The 17,892-nt window shown below is 28.6% G+C and overlaps 2 protein-coding genes across 6 annotated transcripts; one reads left to right on the forward strand and one right to left on the reverse strand.

Annotated features, from left to right (window-relative positions):
- Window positions 1-1,790: 1,790 nt before the first annotated feature.
- Window positions 1,791-8,861, forward strand: LOC126847331 (peroxidase-like). Its single transcript, XM_050587471.1, has 13 exons — window positions 1,791-1,925; window positions 4,778-4,913; window positions 4,995-5,205; window positions 5,452-5,646; window positions 6,262-6,437; window positions 6,661-6,856; window positions 6,936-7,133; window positions 7,281-7,413; window positions 7,687-7,837; window positions 7,926-8,105; window positions 8,175-8,373; window positions 8,459-8,561; window positions 8,634-8,861. Exons 1-13 carry the CDS (start codon window positions 1,876-1,878, stop codon window positions 8,698-8,700), a joined length of 1,995 nt encoding a protein of 664 aa, XP_050443428.1. The 5' UTR covers window positions 1,791-1,875; the 3' UTR covers window positions 8,701-8,861.
- Window positions 8,862-9,824: 963 nt separating this feature from the next.
- On the reverse strand, window positions 9,825-14,341 carry LOC126847341 (UDP-glucose 4-epimerase-like). 5 transcript variants are annotated; one of them, XM_050587487.1, is made up of 7 exons: window positions 14,324-14,341; window positions 12,802-12,979; window positions 11,742-11,860; window positions 11,394-11,507; window positions 11,149-11,328; window positions 10,726-11,040; window positions 9,825-10,212 (listed from the first exon to the last, which is right to left on the reverse strand). In XM_050587487.1, exons 2-7 carry the CDS (start codon window positions 12,932-12,934, stop codon window positions 10,003-10,005), a joined length of 1,071 nt encoding a protein of 356 aa, XP_050443444.1. In that variant the 5' UTR covers window positions 12,935-12,979; window positions 14,324-14,341; the 3' UTR covers window positions 9,825-10,002. The 5 variants fall into 5 exon arrangements, with proteins under 5 accessions (XP_050443444.1, XP_050443443.1, XP_050443442.1 ...); XM_050587486.1 differs by lacking the exon at window positions 14,324-14,341 and adding an exon at window positions 14,078-14,239; XM_050587485.1 differs by lacking the exon at window positions 14,324-14,341 and adding an exon at window positions 14,043-14,239.
- Between the last annotated feature and the right edge of the window lie 3,551 nt (window positions 14,342-17,892).

Genomic DNA, 17,892 nt, shown 5'->3' on the forward strand with positions numbered 1-17,892 from the left:
AACTGTTGTAGTTGTTTATATTGTTATTACAGTAATTATTGTTTACCAAATATATAGTGTATAGTTGTTAATCAATGAACGCACAGATAATTGTGTTAGTAAGTGTTCTGGGTACTTAATAATAGCCGCCATGGTGTGGTCATCTATTTATTATTATTATAATATGATGCCTAATGTATAGTGTTCATGTCACAGTACTATATTGATAGACAGCTCTGTGATCGACGTTGGAATGCAGGTAACAACGACTTACACGCCGGTACCTTCCCCAATAAAACCCAAGTAAATATTTTATGTGAAACACGACGTCTTTGCACCAGGCAAATGAAACATATTTTGTTGGATACTTTCCAGTAGTTGTAAAACAAGTTTTCGATATTTTTAAAGCCTTTAATGATGTTTTTTTTTTGGCACGTAATTCAATTTTTTTATAATGATTTTACAATAAGTTGTTTAGACGTTTAGAAAAGAATTTCCAATGTTCAAACCATACTTAACCATTTACACTGTATCTCTGAAGATACTTAAAGGGTCTCTACACCTGCGTAATTTTGGTCGAAAACAACTCATTCTACTTCAAACGTACTGTTCCTAAGAATACTCCAATTTAAGTTACCAAAAGTCATTTGAATTCTTCATAACATTTTCAAGGCATAGATCGCGGCAAAATTTAAAAATGATTTTTTGTTAACTAATTATTTCAGTTTAAAAAAAGTTAAAAATTGCAGTTTTTTATATTGAAATAGCTAATTAACTAAAAATAATTTTAAAATTGTGCCTCGATCGATGCCTTGAAAATTACTATTCTTAGAAACAGTACGTTTGAAGTAGAAACATATGTTTTTGTACAAAAACAGATCTTAAATGCGTTATAAAAATTGAAAAAAAAATGTATATGATAATATATCCGTCTTTCCAATGGTAATATATATGTTTAAAAATGTTAGCTTAATGTTAAGTGTTTGTGAAAAAATGCCTATGCGCATACAATGCGCCTTAAAAAATGCTAGTGTAGAGGTCCCATAAAATATATATATTACGTAATTTTCCACAATCAACCTTAAAAGTACTATTATTTTAGTTATTTTTAATGTTTAAAATTTAGTATTTTTTAGATTGGTGTTAAAAATCTTGCATATTGCTTTTTCTTAAAACCGCAAAATTGTGATTTTCAAATAAAATTCCAATAGTCTTTCAAACAGGGGAGCTAAACAAGAAATTCAAATAAAAATTTCAATAAATTACATTTGATTTTCTCATTTGTGATCAATTGGCAAAGGTTGAGTATGAAGTCTTATACCCGCATTGTCGAAAACCAGTATCACCGATGGGTATTATTATATATTTATGTAGTATGTTTCACTGAGTTGTGCAATAATATAAAATATTTCTTTGGTTGCTCGATTATATAATAATAATATTTTATTAATTGGATTTCAACGGACAATATTAACAAAAGTATACACATACTTATTGTACGAAACAATAGTATTCAAAATAATAAGTGTAATTTTTTAGGCCCTACACTAGTTTCTTCTAAAAATAATTTATACTTTGTAGTTTTTAAAGCTCTAGAAAATATTAAAAAAAGGTAAATATTTGGTAATAATGTATAGTAACATAAATGATTATGTTTTCAAAAATAAACACTACAAAATTTCAATTATTTAAATAGTAAACTAGTGTAGGGCGTTAAAAGAATCACCCGGTATAATATACAGTCTACTAATATTGTAAGCGAGCCAAGAGTAGTATGCACAATGAAGATCCACTGCTGTGGTAGGATATTATGTTCAAACGCCTAAACCAGTCTGGCATTTAGTGATCGCACTAACCACAGTGTAGTGTTCAATTCCCGAGGAGATAACAACAGCCATGGTGAGGTTTTTCAGACAAGTTGATAAAGCCGAAGAAAACGAGTCCAAGTAATTATTCAACGTTTTTATTTAAATAACAAACAAAATCAAATTACACTATAGTTTTTTCTTCAACCCTACATTAATTGTTTAGTTATAATATAAACATATACCCACTAGGGTCAAGTGGGGGCAAATAATGACACTTTTTACTTTTAGCCAATCATATTATTTATATGATGTTATTGTATCTACCATTAAAATTCAAATATTATTCTTTCAATTAACAAAAAAAAAAAAAAACAATTACATTTTTAGCACTTGTTTTCAACTACCTCATTTGACTCTACACTTAAACATAAAAAACATTTAACAAAATTTACAATAATTATTTATTTGTATGATAATGTTTTGTTGAATTCTCCTTTGCTTGTATATTGCTTTTTATTAACAAATCTTAAGAGGATTGAAAACGGTTTTGTTTTTTGGACGTTTTAAACCAAAATAATGACTACTTAGGATGATCCGATTTTAATTCTGTAAAGATATACGAACTCTTTGGCTAGGCTTTCACTAGGATATGTTGGAAACGGATTTTTTTTATTTATTGATTATTTTATGTAAAACAATTGCTTTTAAACATTGAAACGTTTTCATTTTTAATTATTTAATTATTACAAAAAAACAAAAAATGTTTAATGAAATGTTGGTTTTCAACATAACCCAGTAAAGAGGCTAACAGATTATTATACTTGTACAGAATTGAAATTGGACCAGCCAAAGGTCTCACAATATTGTCGCAACTAAAGCATTTTTCTTACTACCAAAAAAGCTTTTTACTTATACTTGTAAATTTGTTTACAATAAGTATTTTTTTTTTAACTATTTACAACAAAATATGTACACGATTAACACGAGGAGATAACCCAATATTAGGAGCACCTCGTTTGTGTATAAAACAAAAATAATGTCTTGAGTCACGGAATCATTTTCTTTTGAGATATCTGGGCAGGTTACCAGGGAGGTTATCAAATAATAGCTGCGTGATAAGTTGTTTTTAGCTTGAACTCAGTTTCGATTGGAAGCGGCTGTAATATACTTCAGCGGTCTCGTTTTGAGTAAGTTAAAAATTATACCTCGAAGGTTCATACAGATTAATCTAAAAACAAATTTACATGGTCGAGATTTATTAAACCAAATTTTTTCTTAAATATTGCTCAAATAAAACTTCTCGAGAACCGCCCACTTTCAATCCCCTTAAGTCCATGTTTATTTATAATCTTTTTACCTAAAAATACTGAATTTATTGATGTAGGATTTATACAATATCATTTATTATAATCATAATGTATAAATGATTGTTCAATTTTATTGTGTTTTAATTGTATTAGGTTTTTACAATTTTACAATTATATTATATACTTAACGAGTACTGTTCTCGAGGATTTCAAATTTAACGACTATTGCCAATTTTTATTTAGTTAGCTGAAGTCATATTATATGTTGTGCAATTTAAAGTAACTACCAATGTCCATCTCGATTGAAGTTTACCATGTCCAATGCGTTAGTAAAATTTATACCAGTTTGACAGGTAAAAAACATGTGTTTTCCTTGTGAACGTATCACCATGATAATATAATGTGAAATTTGTAGGTATATGATAATTTGCATGACAAAGTAAATTTAGTTTGTCGTGATAATTTGTATCATTCTATTATCATATTTTAATAGAAGTAAACAATACAACACGTATTCCAACGATGTCCAAATTAAAATGGTTTTTTTTTTTATTAAACACTAATTATAATATTATCTGTAAGCAATATTTTTTTACGATGATTATTATAGCTAACAATAATAATAACATGAATTAACTTGAGTGGAGAGTCACCCAATGGAGGTACTCCATATAAGTTAATATGTACATATGAATATATGATATAGTTAGTATAGTTTTTGCCGCCCTTCAGCCACTAAATTTTCCACCATACTTTTTCGGCATAATACATTTGACAAGTCTTAATCTGTATGCTTCCTTAACACAGCCCTGACTTCCATACTTAAAATCCTTCAATACTTTGATAACATAAAATAATAATGGTTTGTGTTGGTGATTTAGTTGAAGTTATTCTTAGTTTAATAGTGTTTTCCCAATAGACTGTACTGACAATTTATTGATAGCCGTAATAATGTCATTACGTAATCTGATGATGTAATAATAGCGAAACAAAATAATTATTATACACAAGTTACTTCTTTTGATAATAGATCAATTATTTTAATATAGGTATACTTAAAAACATAATAAATTTTAAAATAATTATTTAATACAGTTTTTCCTAAATTTTCCTTGCAGTGTTTGCTAAATGAAGTTAATGCAAACTAAAATAGCTTAAGTATTCAAAAAAAAAAAGTTACAGAAGAGCAATTTTTGTTAGTTATTTTTCAATATATCTGTAAAAAATTATAAAATAAACATAAAAAGAGAAGTCATTGACAATATTTGTATGTTAAAAAAAATTATTTTTGAAAAAAAGATTACTTGTACCCATTTGTTCTCAACACTTAAAATATATCACCACAGCCAAATTTGTATTAAATATTAATTATTATTTTAAATGTCTATATTTTATTATTATATCACGTGATTTTTAACATTTCTATAATTTGAATACAGTTATTTATCTCTTTCTCAAACAATTATTTTTTAGTGGGCGACTTTCCATTATATTTTAATTATTTAATTTTTATTAACACAACTATTGTCAGCTAAAAACTAACTTTACATAAGCTAATTACTTTAACTGTTAATACAAATATTTTTTTTTTTTTAACTATCGCTATGTGATGAAAATGTTGAAGAAAAAAATGTGTATTTTTCATTTAAACGACTATATAATCGCTTTTTGTTAATATTTCAGACCACTCTTAAAAGGCAAACAATCAACATGTTATGGGAAGGCAAAAAGTACTTTTTTAATACTTTTTGTACTCGCTCATGTCGTTCTTCTAGGATATTTAGTAAATCATTGGCTAAAATCGTCAACGACAAATAATGTAATATACTTGGAATATTTTCCTTAACACTTGTCAACTGGTTGTTGCATTATTAGCAATTATGCTTATTTGTTAAATTAGAATGTCAGTGAAACTTTAGTGCCGGTATCCAGATTGAACAGTCAAGCCACTACCAATGGCGATTACTTTAAACAATGTGCTCCAAAAGTAACTTGTGATCCAAATGCAAAGTACAGAACTTTCAATGGGTCGTGTAACAACTTGGCCCGTCCCAATTGGGGAGCAGCATTGACACCGTTTTATAGACTTGGCAACGCTGTATTCAGTGACGGTACATTGTTATTATTTTCAATTTTTTATTTAAATGCAATACCATGTCGTAGGGGATAAAAAAAAAAAAGAATCTACTATATTTGGAGCTAATTGAACAAAATAAGACATAATATTAACTAATAACTATTATTAGCAACAGTTATAATTTAAAAAAAACAAAATGACATTTTAATGCATGTTGAATACAATTAACTAGGTGATAACTAATATCATAAAAATGCTATAATAGTCAACTTTTTTTTAGGAAAATACGAGTTTAGACTGCAAGCCGATGGAAAACCATTGCCCAGTGCTAGGTCGGTTGGCGTCAAGTTGTTCTATGCAAGAGAAGTGCCGTATTTCGACGGAGAGAACAACCAATTATTAGTACCCTGGGGACAATTCATAACCCACGATATGTCATTCTATCCTGATGACATCCGAGGAAAATCCACACCCAGTACGTATAGTATAGAAATAATTAGCTCTCAGCAAAAATAATCACTTAAAATTCGAGAGTATAATATTATTTGTCCAGACCGAGCATAGCACAATTTTCGAAACTTTCAGTCAGACAATCATTTTAAAGTCATCAAATAATTTGGGTATACATTTTTTATCCCTCTACATGATTGCGGTCATCCATTAGTATAGGTTATAATATGTCCTTAATATTTCTAAAAATGGTTTGCATATCTATAGGTAAAAATCGAAATTTGTCGAATTTTTAATATTATATTTTGACATTCTGCCAGCTAGAACGTAACCCAAATGGCGACTTGCTAGCATTTATCCTTCAGACGGTACAGGTTGTGTACTATGATTACATCTGTATGAGATGACGATGTCAATAAGAATTGTACTTTATTGGTTTGCGTACATAGTTATGCAAAAAATCTCTATTATCCTTGCTGTCAAGTTATAGCGTTGGCATTAATACATAAACCAAAGTTATTTGCTGTGAAAATACTTTTAATTCAATGATATTGTGTGTAAGAACAATACATTTAAATATCATAACGTGATATATTTTTATGAATTTAAACATTTTTGTTAATTCTATTGATGTGTTCAGTTCATTTAGACCAGTGTTTCAATGAGGATAAATCCAAAATTCCACCAGAATGTGCTTATATTGTAAAAATATCCAAGGACGATCCTACGTACGGTAAATACAACGTATCGCTTTTCAAATTTGTGCGGTCGTTGACTTCTGCAAATTTTAGCTGTCCATTAGTGCCTACAACTATTGTAAGTTATTGAACAGTGTACTCGTATAATAACATATAAGTTAATTAGCGTTTACTTTATAGGTAGCAAAAAAAAAAAAAAAAATCAATAAATATTGTTTTATTAAAAAATTATTTGTTCAATAAACATTACATTAACTATTATGTATCAACGAAAAACATACACTGGACATTTTCTGTGAATATATGAGTGTAAATTTAAAAAAACGCATTTCTTTTTAAAGTTAAACAAGAACACACATTATATAGATGCATCGCACATCTATGGATCGGACCAATTGAAAGTCAACGAACTAAGAGAATTTCAAAACGGCAAGCTTAGATCTAGAATTATAGATGGTGAGGAATATTGTCCACAAGATGAGAATTCACCGTTCGCAAAGGGTCCAATTGCGGTATCTAATGTGCAATTCCTTGCCGGTAAGTACAGGTTTATTACCTTACAAATAGTCGATCGGGATACATAATAATAAACGCGGTTTCTTTTTTTTTATAATAGGCGACGTTAATGCCAATCAAAACGTAGCAATTTCTTTGTTTCAAAATTTATTTTTGAGATTTCATAACTACGTAGCCAACGAATTGCAAACCGTAAATCCACTGTGGTCAGACGAGACAATATATCAAGAAACGCGCAGAATTTTAGGAGCAATCATACAAATTATAACATACAGAGACTATTTGCCCATCCTCTTGGGTGAATACACAATTGTTTTTTATGCATTCTGTTGACTATAGTGTTTATACGATTTTAATGTTAAATAAAATCTATCTTTTATGTAAATTATCAAGTCGGTAACATATTGTTGGAAAAATAATCTAAAGCATTCGCGGTATTTTTTAGGTGATTTCTATATGGAATATTTTGGATTAAACAATAAAACGGTGTACGATCCAACCTTAAACCCAGCTATGTCGCAAGAAATGACAAGTGGTGCGTTTCGAGCAGTCCACAACATTATACCTGCTAAATTCAAGTAGGTATTACAAGAGAGCAATATGATGAATGCACACACTATTCACTAAGTATTACTCATAGTGGGATGGGGCGATTGGAATTATGGATTTATAATGAAAGTTGACCAAACGTTTAAATCGTTTATCAGATTTTTTGTTTTAAAAATACATTTTTATTTTGGTTACACTCTTTATTTGCATATTTTATTTATATCGCCGTAGATAATATAACAGAATAATAGGTATTATCGAATATTTATCATTGTTTCGAATGTATTTTTACTAATTTTCAGTTTTATATCGAAGAATTACTCGATTATAAGGGAAATAGAACCTTCTACAATCATGCAAGCACCCGACATACTTCTAGGAAATTTCGATTATATTTTAAGAGGTTTTATGGAATCTCCAGGTCGAGCACCGCAACCATCGTACAATAATTTAGTAAATATAATATTATCAGAATATTTGTAAAATTGTGCTAGACACATTCAATATTATATATACATTATATTTTGTTAAACATGCGTAGATAACAAATATCGTGTTTCAAATTCCAAATAAAAATAAAAACTCTGGTTTTGATTTGATGTCGTACGACATTCAAAGAGGACGCGACAACGGTTTACCCCCTTACAATAAAATGAGAAAGCTATGCGGACTGGAAGTAGCAAACACATTTGAAGATTTGTCTGACTTAATCTCGAAAAAGGTAATTAACCGATTTAATTTAATGTGGAATTTCCGTTTAACTGTATTGTTTATGCTGTAAAATATTTAGGATATCGATACCCTTAAAGAACTCTACACTAGCGTTGATGATATTGATTATCTTATTGGAGCTCTTTTGGAAAAACCTCAAAATAAATCCATGGTTGGCCCATCGGTTGCTTGCGTTATAGCTGATAACTTTTATAGGTTAAAGTTCGGCGATCGATTCTTCTATGACGTCGAAGGACATCCCGGTAGCTTCACCAAAGGTACCTATACAAATATATCTAATATAGCAACACTAAGAATTATTTTTGTTTTTTTAATTCAAATAATTAATCGACACACTCACAGAACAAATCAAAGCATTAGAGCAGATTACTTTCAGCCATATCATATGTAAAACGTCACTTTTGGATCATCTTCAGAAAGAGACATTTAGATTCGTCGACTCCAAGTAATTGTTATTCTACTCAAGTTGAAAACAATATTTACCTAATTAATTGATATTTTTTACGGTGGCTTTTAGGTGGTTGTCTAGTATCAAGTATAGCTGTGACCTGTATCAGTTTGATTTTTCTCCATGGAAAGAATAACTAATTAGTCATTTTTACTTTCTTATTTTATATATTTTTAATTATATGTTGTTAGCAAACTGAATTTGTTAAGTAATGTTTAAAAAATTGTTCATCGTTGTGTATAATTCATGTTAAACCAAACAAATACCTACGAGCAAAATAAATTATTAATTTCATAACTTTATTGAGATTCTATACTAATTGTAAGTAGGTAAGTAATTACCATCCACTACGTCCCTATTGTGTCTATTTGTGAAGTTTGCATTTGTATTAAACTTACAAATTTGGTATTTTTTTTTAAATACTTTTTTTCTAATCTATTTGAAATACTACATACACGGGTTTATATTATATATCTCTATTTAAATACGTTTTTTATGTCATATTTTATGTGTACAATTGATAACACATTAAACTACAAAACTGAAATATCACTGCTCCGTTTCACATACTGAAAACATATCAAAATACATTTATTTTGTTATGACTGAAAATAAATATTTCTAATATTTTGTGTATTATTTGATATAATTTGTTTTAATATATTTCTTTCTTAATCATCGTTTTTGCACGTGCCTGTTCTATTAATAACTTATTCCATATAACACGTTTTGCTTGAGTTATTATTATAATATGTCCATTACTTCTCTGCCAATAAAATAAATACTTACCAAATAAATTAAGTTATAATTTATTATCTGGTCTATTCTATTTTTCTACTTCTAAATCTACACCTATTTTTGTTTTCTGTCGATTATAAAAATACTTTCTGAGAGGTCATTCAATGCACAACGATTAGTCAGGGCATATTGAATTAGTTTTACAATTTTTGAATGTAGATGATCATGCAATGGGTAGTCAAAAAGAATATACTAGAAGTTACAGCTAAAATCAGAAAGATAGATAAGAAGTCAAACAAACTTCAGAACTTAACAATTTAGCAATATAAGACATATATATTAAAATAAGAGTTTACAAACAGCACATAGACAATACAAGTGTCTACCGAATTGCCTAGACCGTAGACGGTCAAAGATTGCTTTGGACCAAAGAACCTTATGGACATCAAAGATATTACCATACAAGCTGTTTAGAAGGTATCATTTGGTAACAAAATTAAAAGAAATTAAGTTCCATAGCTGTTAAAGTCTACAATCAATATAATAGAATATTTAACTATAAAATATATTATAGCATCATAACAAATTTAAAGGTTCCCAAAATAATAATAATAATAACAATAATAATGATAATAAATAATAATTGTAAAATAATTAACAAAGAAGGTAATAAAATTTCCCTATTAATTAATAATCGTAATTATTTTAAGGTAGAAAACCCTTGAGGATATAACGATTGCCATTTCCAAGTATCCTGGCACATTTCTTTTAAAGTTCTTTTGGCTTCCCATCCTAGATAGTCCTTGGCAAAAGATGCGTCACAATAAGATGAAGCGCAATCTCCTTGTCGACGTCCAACGATTTCATATGGGATTTTACGACCACTGACTTGACTGAACATATCTATAACCTACAAATATATATATATTTTAATTTTTGTTATCAATCAAATATAGAGCTATAAGAAGTTAGAATTGAAAGATTAGACACGTTTATACAGTACACTGAAAAGCTCAGCGCAAGAACATATGAAGAGTAATAATTATATGAAGACAAAAGCATTTCCCTTGCACTTTTTCAACCACAGACAATTTCCGACACAAGACACATATTCATAAATTATCCACTTATACAATAATCTATCACCGATGATCAATCATTTGATAATAATTCTATGAAACTGCAAATGGTAAACAATATTTAATATAAATATAAATTATTTTACAGAAAATAAATGTGTTTATAATCGTGTTATTTGGTTTTTTTGAGTTTTCCTAGTTGAAAACCGTGATTAGGAACATTATCCTAGAAAGAGGAAAAACACTGTCCAGTGACTCAAATCCACACTAAAATATTTGTGTTGTATGCGTGTCCAATCATGTTCATCTACAGTATATTTAATCTATGACAATATTAATATTACTTGTAATACAGAATATCCATTTCCTGTCCCCAAATTGATTGCAACTGCTCCGTTCTTATTATTAGTTTGTAGTTTTTTTACTGCACTGACATGCCCTTCGGCCAAGTCCATAATATGTAAGTAGTCTCTAACTCCGGTGCCATCAACCGTATCATAATCATTACCGAAAACTTGCAAACAGGGACGACTGCCGACAGCCACTTGAGCGACAAAAGGCATCAAATTGTTTGGAATCCCTGTTGGATCCTCTCCTAAATTTCCCGATGGATGTGCTCCAACTGGATTGAAATACCGTAAAATGATCACACTCCAATCCTACTTATAAACATCAATTCACATATGTCATTTATTATCAACATTTCCATGTTGAATGTAATAATAATAATAATAATTATAACTAAATAATAATTATTTAGTACTAACTTTATCGGAGTTGCATAAGTCTTGCAATATTCCTTCAATGTAATATTTTGATTTTGCGTATCCATTAAGCAAATTGTTACCGACAGAATGTGCCTCAGTAATCGGTAAAAATTGGGGCTCGCCGTAAACAGTAGAAGAAGAAGAAAATACTAGTTTTTTGACATTGTGCGCTTTCATAACCTGTTAAATGTTTTTTTTAGTGTTATTATGTTTTACACAATTAGTTTTAAAATATGTTTTAATACCTCTAATAGATTTATAGATCCCGAAACATTCACTCGGTAATAAGTTAATGGAATGTGACATGATTCTCCAACAGCTTTTAAACCAGCAAAATGAATAACGCAACAAAAGTCATGCTTGAAAAAACCAAAACAAGTTTAATGTTCTTAAATGTAAAATCAATGGTAATAAAAAAAAATACTTGTTACAAAAATATCATAAATCTGATTATTTATATAATTGATCGCATGTAATTACTCTTGTAAGACGGCAAGTTACAAGCAAGGCCTTGTAAGTGGTAACTTACAAGTAAACTCTGGAAGACAAACATTTTGTCTCAATTCTATACTTAACAAATCAGAGCCACAAACCTTGTCAAAAACTTCAGAAACCGAATTGGAGTTTAAAAGATCGACATTATAAAACGTTACTTCTTTGCCTGTTAATTCTTCAACTTTTGTTATAGGCACTGGCTTCTGTCCTTCAAGTCCTTAGTTTAAAACAAAAAAATGTACTTATGAATTAATTTTTGAAATAGAACATAACATATATTTTACCAAAACAAAATATTAAATTATTAATTTTTAGTGACACATTTAGTTACCTACTTGACTTTCCGTTATTATACCCATTATATACACTGCAACCTAACTGTTATACTATTGAAGGACACAAGAAAGTGATTTGCGACCGATCACATTATCATGGATATCTTTTTGTTGTTCCTCTACAGAAACAATTACTTTAAAAGTTCCCGGTGTCAACATATACAAAGCCGCAAAATTAAGTAATTTTTTTAAATTTTGATTTTGTTCCCTTATTTTTATTTATAGTAGTCGTATTTAAAACTTATAGTTTTTAATGTACATTTCATTTTTACATGAATTGTACCTAGTCATTTTAGGGGGTGAAAATGACTTGGCGAGAAAAGAGAAGACACCTCCTAATCCGATTTTGATAATTTATTGTTTGAATAAAGAAAACTTTATATAGTACAAATAGAACTTTAATTTTTGATTACATTAACATGAGAAAAACAGGTTAAAAAGAAATGTAAAAAAATAGTCGTTTACGAACTCTTTATTCGACTTATAAAAACTGAATTTTAAAAATCAAAGTCTAATGTGTACTGTAGGAAGTCCAATTTTACTCTACATAGCATCATTTTATTTCTCGTAAGGCATGTTTTTAAGGGAAACATCATCGGACGCCTAAACTGGAATCCTATAAAATAGTAACATGATAATGTTGAAGTGAAGTCATACGACCAACAGTCCCACTGATTGGTCATGTATATTTTATATAATATACATAATATTATATACTATTTAATTTCACTGGTATATTGTACTACTCAAAATTAATAAATGACTAAAAAGCTTTGTGTTACTGGAAATTCATAAATATATTACACAATTTTCTATTACATACCTTTACATGCATTGGATAAATTATCTAAGACCACCACCTCATACCCGGATTCAATTAAAGGAATAATTGTATGGCTACCAACATACCCAGCGCCGCCGGTTAACAAAACGCATTGACTTTTCGTAGTGTTCATTTTGTATACAACAATTTTGACAGCAGTTTTTCAAAAGTCTGGAACCTAATATTACGCAAAACAAATACAATTATAATAAAATTAATATTATTTTAATACGTATAACCGTACTTGGTAAAGTATGTTGTTGCAAAATATTTGTATAAAATGTAAAGCTATTTAGACAAGTACTGAAATGTACAACAGATATCTTATAACACAATAAGATAAAATATAATGTATTAGCAAACACTTAGTGTCAAGGTCATTATTATGAAAAATACCTTATAATATATTTTTTTAATTACTTTATCTTCTTTAAATACTTTTTAGATATTAGAACTAGATAATATCAACACGTTCTCGCTACTAATTTGTTCATAATAAACAGCAAATAAGTTAACAAACAAATGATAATAATTCAATGGCCACTTTTAAAAAAAAATATTTATCTATTAAGAGAACAACACACTACCTAACTATTTATTGAACATATACAATTATTGGTATAATCTAGAAAAAACTTGAGCAACTAATGGTTATACATAATAAAGAAATTAATACCTATTTAAAACCCTTAACCATTAAATAATACATTCTCTGCGTATAGGTATTTTGGCAGCAATGTTGTCATCTTTAGCGCTAACGACAGACTCAATGTTGTTGTCAAAGTATGTAAACACAGAAAGTGTATTATTTTATGGTTAAGGGTTTTAAGTATTAATTTCTGTATTGGTATAAATTTACAATACCAGACAACCTTTTCATTTTAAACATATTTTACCAAATTTAAGTGTTTTTTTCAGATTTTAGAAACTGTAATTATAAATCCGTAGAATTCATTAGTTAAAAGTTATAAGTATTTAGCATTACTTTTTGCATAGGTAAGCAGAAAGAATATAGTGTACAGGTAACTTAACAAAGAGTGAAAAACACAGCAGTTCATAGTCGTACAAAAACTTTATTAATCTCTTGGATTTGAGTCAATGCATCCAAGCAAAATATACTAATGATGGAAAAAATCGTTTATAAATTATATTATAATATACATACGTTAATTTTGAACAAGAAGGTCATTCGTATTGATTTAAAACAACAAAATAATGTATCCATTAATTAAGAACTGTACCAGAGCTCAATGGTGTTAACATTTCATTTTCGTACATTTAAATATTGTATGATTTATTCCACAAACGGTTATTAACTATCCAAATAATACTAATAAATGGTTTAAAACAATATAAAACTGTTAAAAGTTAAAACTTATGAAGATATAAAATGTAAATTAAATAGGAAACCATTGCTATTGCAACTTGCAATACACAAAAACGATAAGCAACTTATCGTAAAAACAAACCAATAAAAAAATATTTATTACACCAATAAAGATTAAATACCATTTTAACGTACATAAAATATTATCACAGATGAAAATCCATATTTAATAATATTATCACCATGATTAAAGATAATATGGTTGGCCAACGACCAATATCGCCCACAATGTTATAAAACGGACACTAAAGTAGTTATAGTAAATCAGGCATCTTTGTGGCACTCTCTGTTAGTTGAATTTTGCAACTACCAAATACCATTTAGACATTAGCCCGCCAATTTCGAATTTTAAAAATTACAAAATTTATAATAGGTATTTATGTTTTTAAATTATATTATATTATTATAATTTATATAATATTATAATTTATTCATTTTTCATTAATAAAGAGAAAATGTCAATACTTGCGATTATTCTTGATTTTGGTAAGAAATTTTACTTCTAAACACGATTAAAGATAATAATATTATTCTCGCAATGTTTAAGACTAAAGACGAACATGATTATTGTACTTTTTAATTGTGGTAAAAGTTATAAAATAATGATATAAATGTAAAAACTATCGAGTTTATCATTTGTCATTATGTTTCTTTTTTAACATTTAATGTGACTTGCTGTATTTGTCTACCACATAGTGTAGCCAAAACCACTTAAGAGTACTTGAGATGAGGTAGAAAAACTTACAACTTACTTCAATAACTAAAAATAGTAAACACTAGTGACTATAATATACTTAATAAACAATTATTTTTAATGACCATCCGAGCACTCTCTTATCACATCTTATGTATACGTGCAAATGCAACGGAGTAATGGTACTAGAAACAGGTTCATACGTAGAACTATAAAATTAAACCATTGTTACCATTAGACATTTAAATATTTAATACATTTTAAAAACATTATATTTTTTCTTTGAAAGTACCACACACAGGTACGAAATGTATTAGGTACCCAGGTACGTAATACTGAGTATAACAATTTTACATTATTACCATTTGTATTTTAATTTTCATCTACAATTAAAAATAAACGAAAAATAGATAAAATGGTAAACTTATGAAAAACGATACACGAAAAGATTAAAATAAAATAATGAAAACACAATAACGGATAAACGGTATAAAATTCTGTAAAAAAAAATGATATTATTTTGTACCTAAAAACTAAACTACACCAAACAAACACAATATGGTCAATATTTTTATTTGTATCTATAAAGAGGTATAATAGATGTAATTCACATATTATCGTATGTTCGTTATCTCTGCAGTAAATTTCACTGTTCGATGTAAGATGTAGGGTGATAAATGAATCACTTCGTTGTATTAGTTATACGGGTTATTTAATTAAGCCGGGTTCACACGTCTATTCGCCAAATATTCGGCCGCTTGTTATTTGTGAAGACTGAAGTGTGAAAACACTCACAACTGGTGTGAAACCTTTAAAAACGACGAAGAATCCAAAGAGTATGTTAATTCAGTGGCACAGAACTTAAGTAGTATATAGCAATTTAAACATTCCGCCAAAAGAGATAATTGAAGTTACTATTTTCCGCCAACTATGTGGGAATTAAAACCTTATCACATGTTTAAAACTGTTATCACTGTTAATAACAATAATTGCATGTTACGTTGATAGCAGAGATGTACATAATATTATTTTATACACACATAAATCCTACAAAATGGCCGGCGTCGACTTCAATTCTTATCACCAGTTAGCAATCTAGTTTATTATATACACATTTGAGATTAGTGCTTAGTACGGAATACTTACCGGTAATCTACTGATAAAAGATACATAATCAAAGAAACTGAGCCAATAATAATATAATGATGATTTATCCGTGTTTATCTGCCGACTAGTGACAATCTGTATAATATTTGTCTACAAATAAGGATTAATGAGGTTTTTTTCAAAATCATAAATTATATTTGTGATGTTGACTGATGCTACTAAATATTATTTTTACGCTTACATGTACAATGTTCTCATCCTTCGTAAGACATTTTTCATTTACCTTGGCAAGCATTTATACATTGATAATCTATAAAAATATAATAAAAAAACGGGTAGTACCCACAGTAACAACTACCAAAGGATTGCCAATTAAACCATGATTAATGATATCAGGATAATCTTTTTTTTAGATTTGTCATAATTTTATTAAATATATTATAATGATGAGGTAAAAAATACAATGATTTTGTCAGCTAATTAGCTAGTAACACGAGTGAATATGTTTAATATCTTATTCAGCTATGTTATTTTTGTAATTAAAATAATATGTTTTAGAGTTTAGACATACGCGCAAATACGGGGGGGCTAGGGTGGGCTTAGCCCCCCCAAAAAAATTAGGTTATGCATACAATTTTGAAATACAAAAATATATTTACTTATATATATATATATATATATATTTTTTTTTTTTTAATTCCAGCCCCCCAAGTTAAAAATGGAAATTGCGCCTATGAGTTTAGACAACATTTCGACCATACTTATTTTTTTCCATTTATTTTTTATAACATATTTTTTCTAATTTATAAATTATAAGTGAATTGTTCCGTAGTATTTCCATAACTAGTTAGTAATAATTATTATAATACTAATTATTAATTATTAATAATATTTTATCTTTTTATTATCAATACTACAATCTAAATACTCATTATAATGGGCAGTGGGTATATAATTCAGTAGTATTAAAATATTAGATATTACAAGAATAAAACACAAGTTTTATTTCTTTTAAAATAGTCTAACTTTTACCTAATTTTTCAAATGTGGATTTTTATCATCATTTTTGACATTCTCAGAATTAAAAAATAACATTTTCTATTTTAAAATTAATTATAATCAAAATTTAAATAATTAACACCTATAAATGTATACGACTAATTTATGTTTTTTTTTAAATATAAAACAACACTATAATATGTTTTGCCTATTAGTATTAGTAAATTAGACTTCAATTAATATAAACTGAGGATTAATGCCTCTCGGACTATATCCGTTGCCTATAAGCAAGTTAAAAGTAGGGAACTTAGCTACAATCAATAAATAAGTGGATTATTAAAAAAACAAATAGCGGTAAAAGTATCCGTAATATCCATTATGGGTAATGAGCATCATATTATTTTCTGCACGTACAAAATACCGCGTTATGCCGTTGTTAAAAAATATAATAATAATAATAATAATAATAATAATAATATTAATAACTGGGATGCAAATAAATAATAAAAGTCAGTTGTATGTGTGTGTACAGTAGTTTAACGGGAGAAGCAGATAAAATATGGCGGGAAAATAATATAGTTAATCAATTAATTGGAAATTTAGCGGCCGCGTTATGGTGATTTATAACAATTATATTATTATTGTTGTCGAGCGACGCAGGACGTCCGGGCGGCGGACCGGCGCGATTACGGTGACGGAATCGGCGTCGAGTGGACTGAAGCGGTAAAGGTGGAGGTAGCGGTGACAAATCGCCCGTAATCGGATGAGTTTAAACTGTTTTGGCAACACTGGCGTTCTATAGATGACGGATCTGTAGCAGCGGCGGCGGCGGCGGCGGCAAGCAGCAGCAGCAGCAGCAGGTTTATCCTTTCGTGCGTTGTCGTCGTTTGCAAAACAATAAAAT

This window comes from Adelges cooleyi, unplaced genomic scaffold (assembly GCF_023614345.1).
Source record: "Adelges cooleyi isolate 19-005CV unplaced genomic scaffold, UGA_ACOO_1.1 ACOO_flye_CR_arks_rails_tigmint_CR_PRNA_108, whole genome shotgun sequence".
NCBI lineage: Eukaryota > Metazoa > Arthropoda > Insecta > Hemiptera > Adelgidae > Adelges > Adelges cooleyi.

Bases quoted from the DNA above. Each gene is read 5' to 3' on its own strand.
- LOC126847331 (XM_050587471.1), top strand. From the start codon at position 1,876: ATGGTGAGGTTTTTCAGACAAGTTGATAAAGCCGAAGAAAACGAGTCC. The intron at 1,926-4,777 runs GTAATTATTCAA...TTAATATTTCAG, and splicing joins GCCGAAGAAAACGAGTCCAA to ACCACTCTTAAAAGGCAAAC. The intron at 5,647-6,261 runs GTACGTATAGTA...TGATGTGTTCAG, and splicing joins CCGAGGAAAATCCACACCCA to TTCATTTAGACCAGTGTTTC.
- LOC126847341 (XM_050587487.1), bottom strand. From the start codon at position 12,934: ATGAACACTACGAAAAGTCAATGCGTTTTGTTAACCGGCGGCGCTGGG. The intron at 11,861-12,801 runs GTATGTAATAGA...TTTTAAACTAAG, and splicing joins TTTATCCAATGCATGTAAAG to GACTTGAAGGACAGAAGCCA. The intron at 11,041-11,148 runs GTTAGTACTAAA...GTTTATAAGTAG, and splicing joins ACTTATGCAACTCCGATAAA to GATTGGAGTGTGATCATTTT.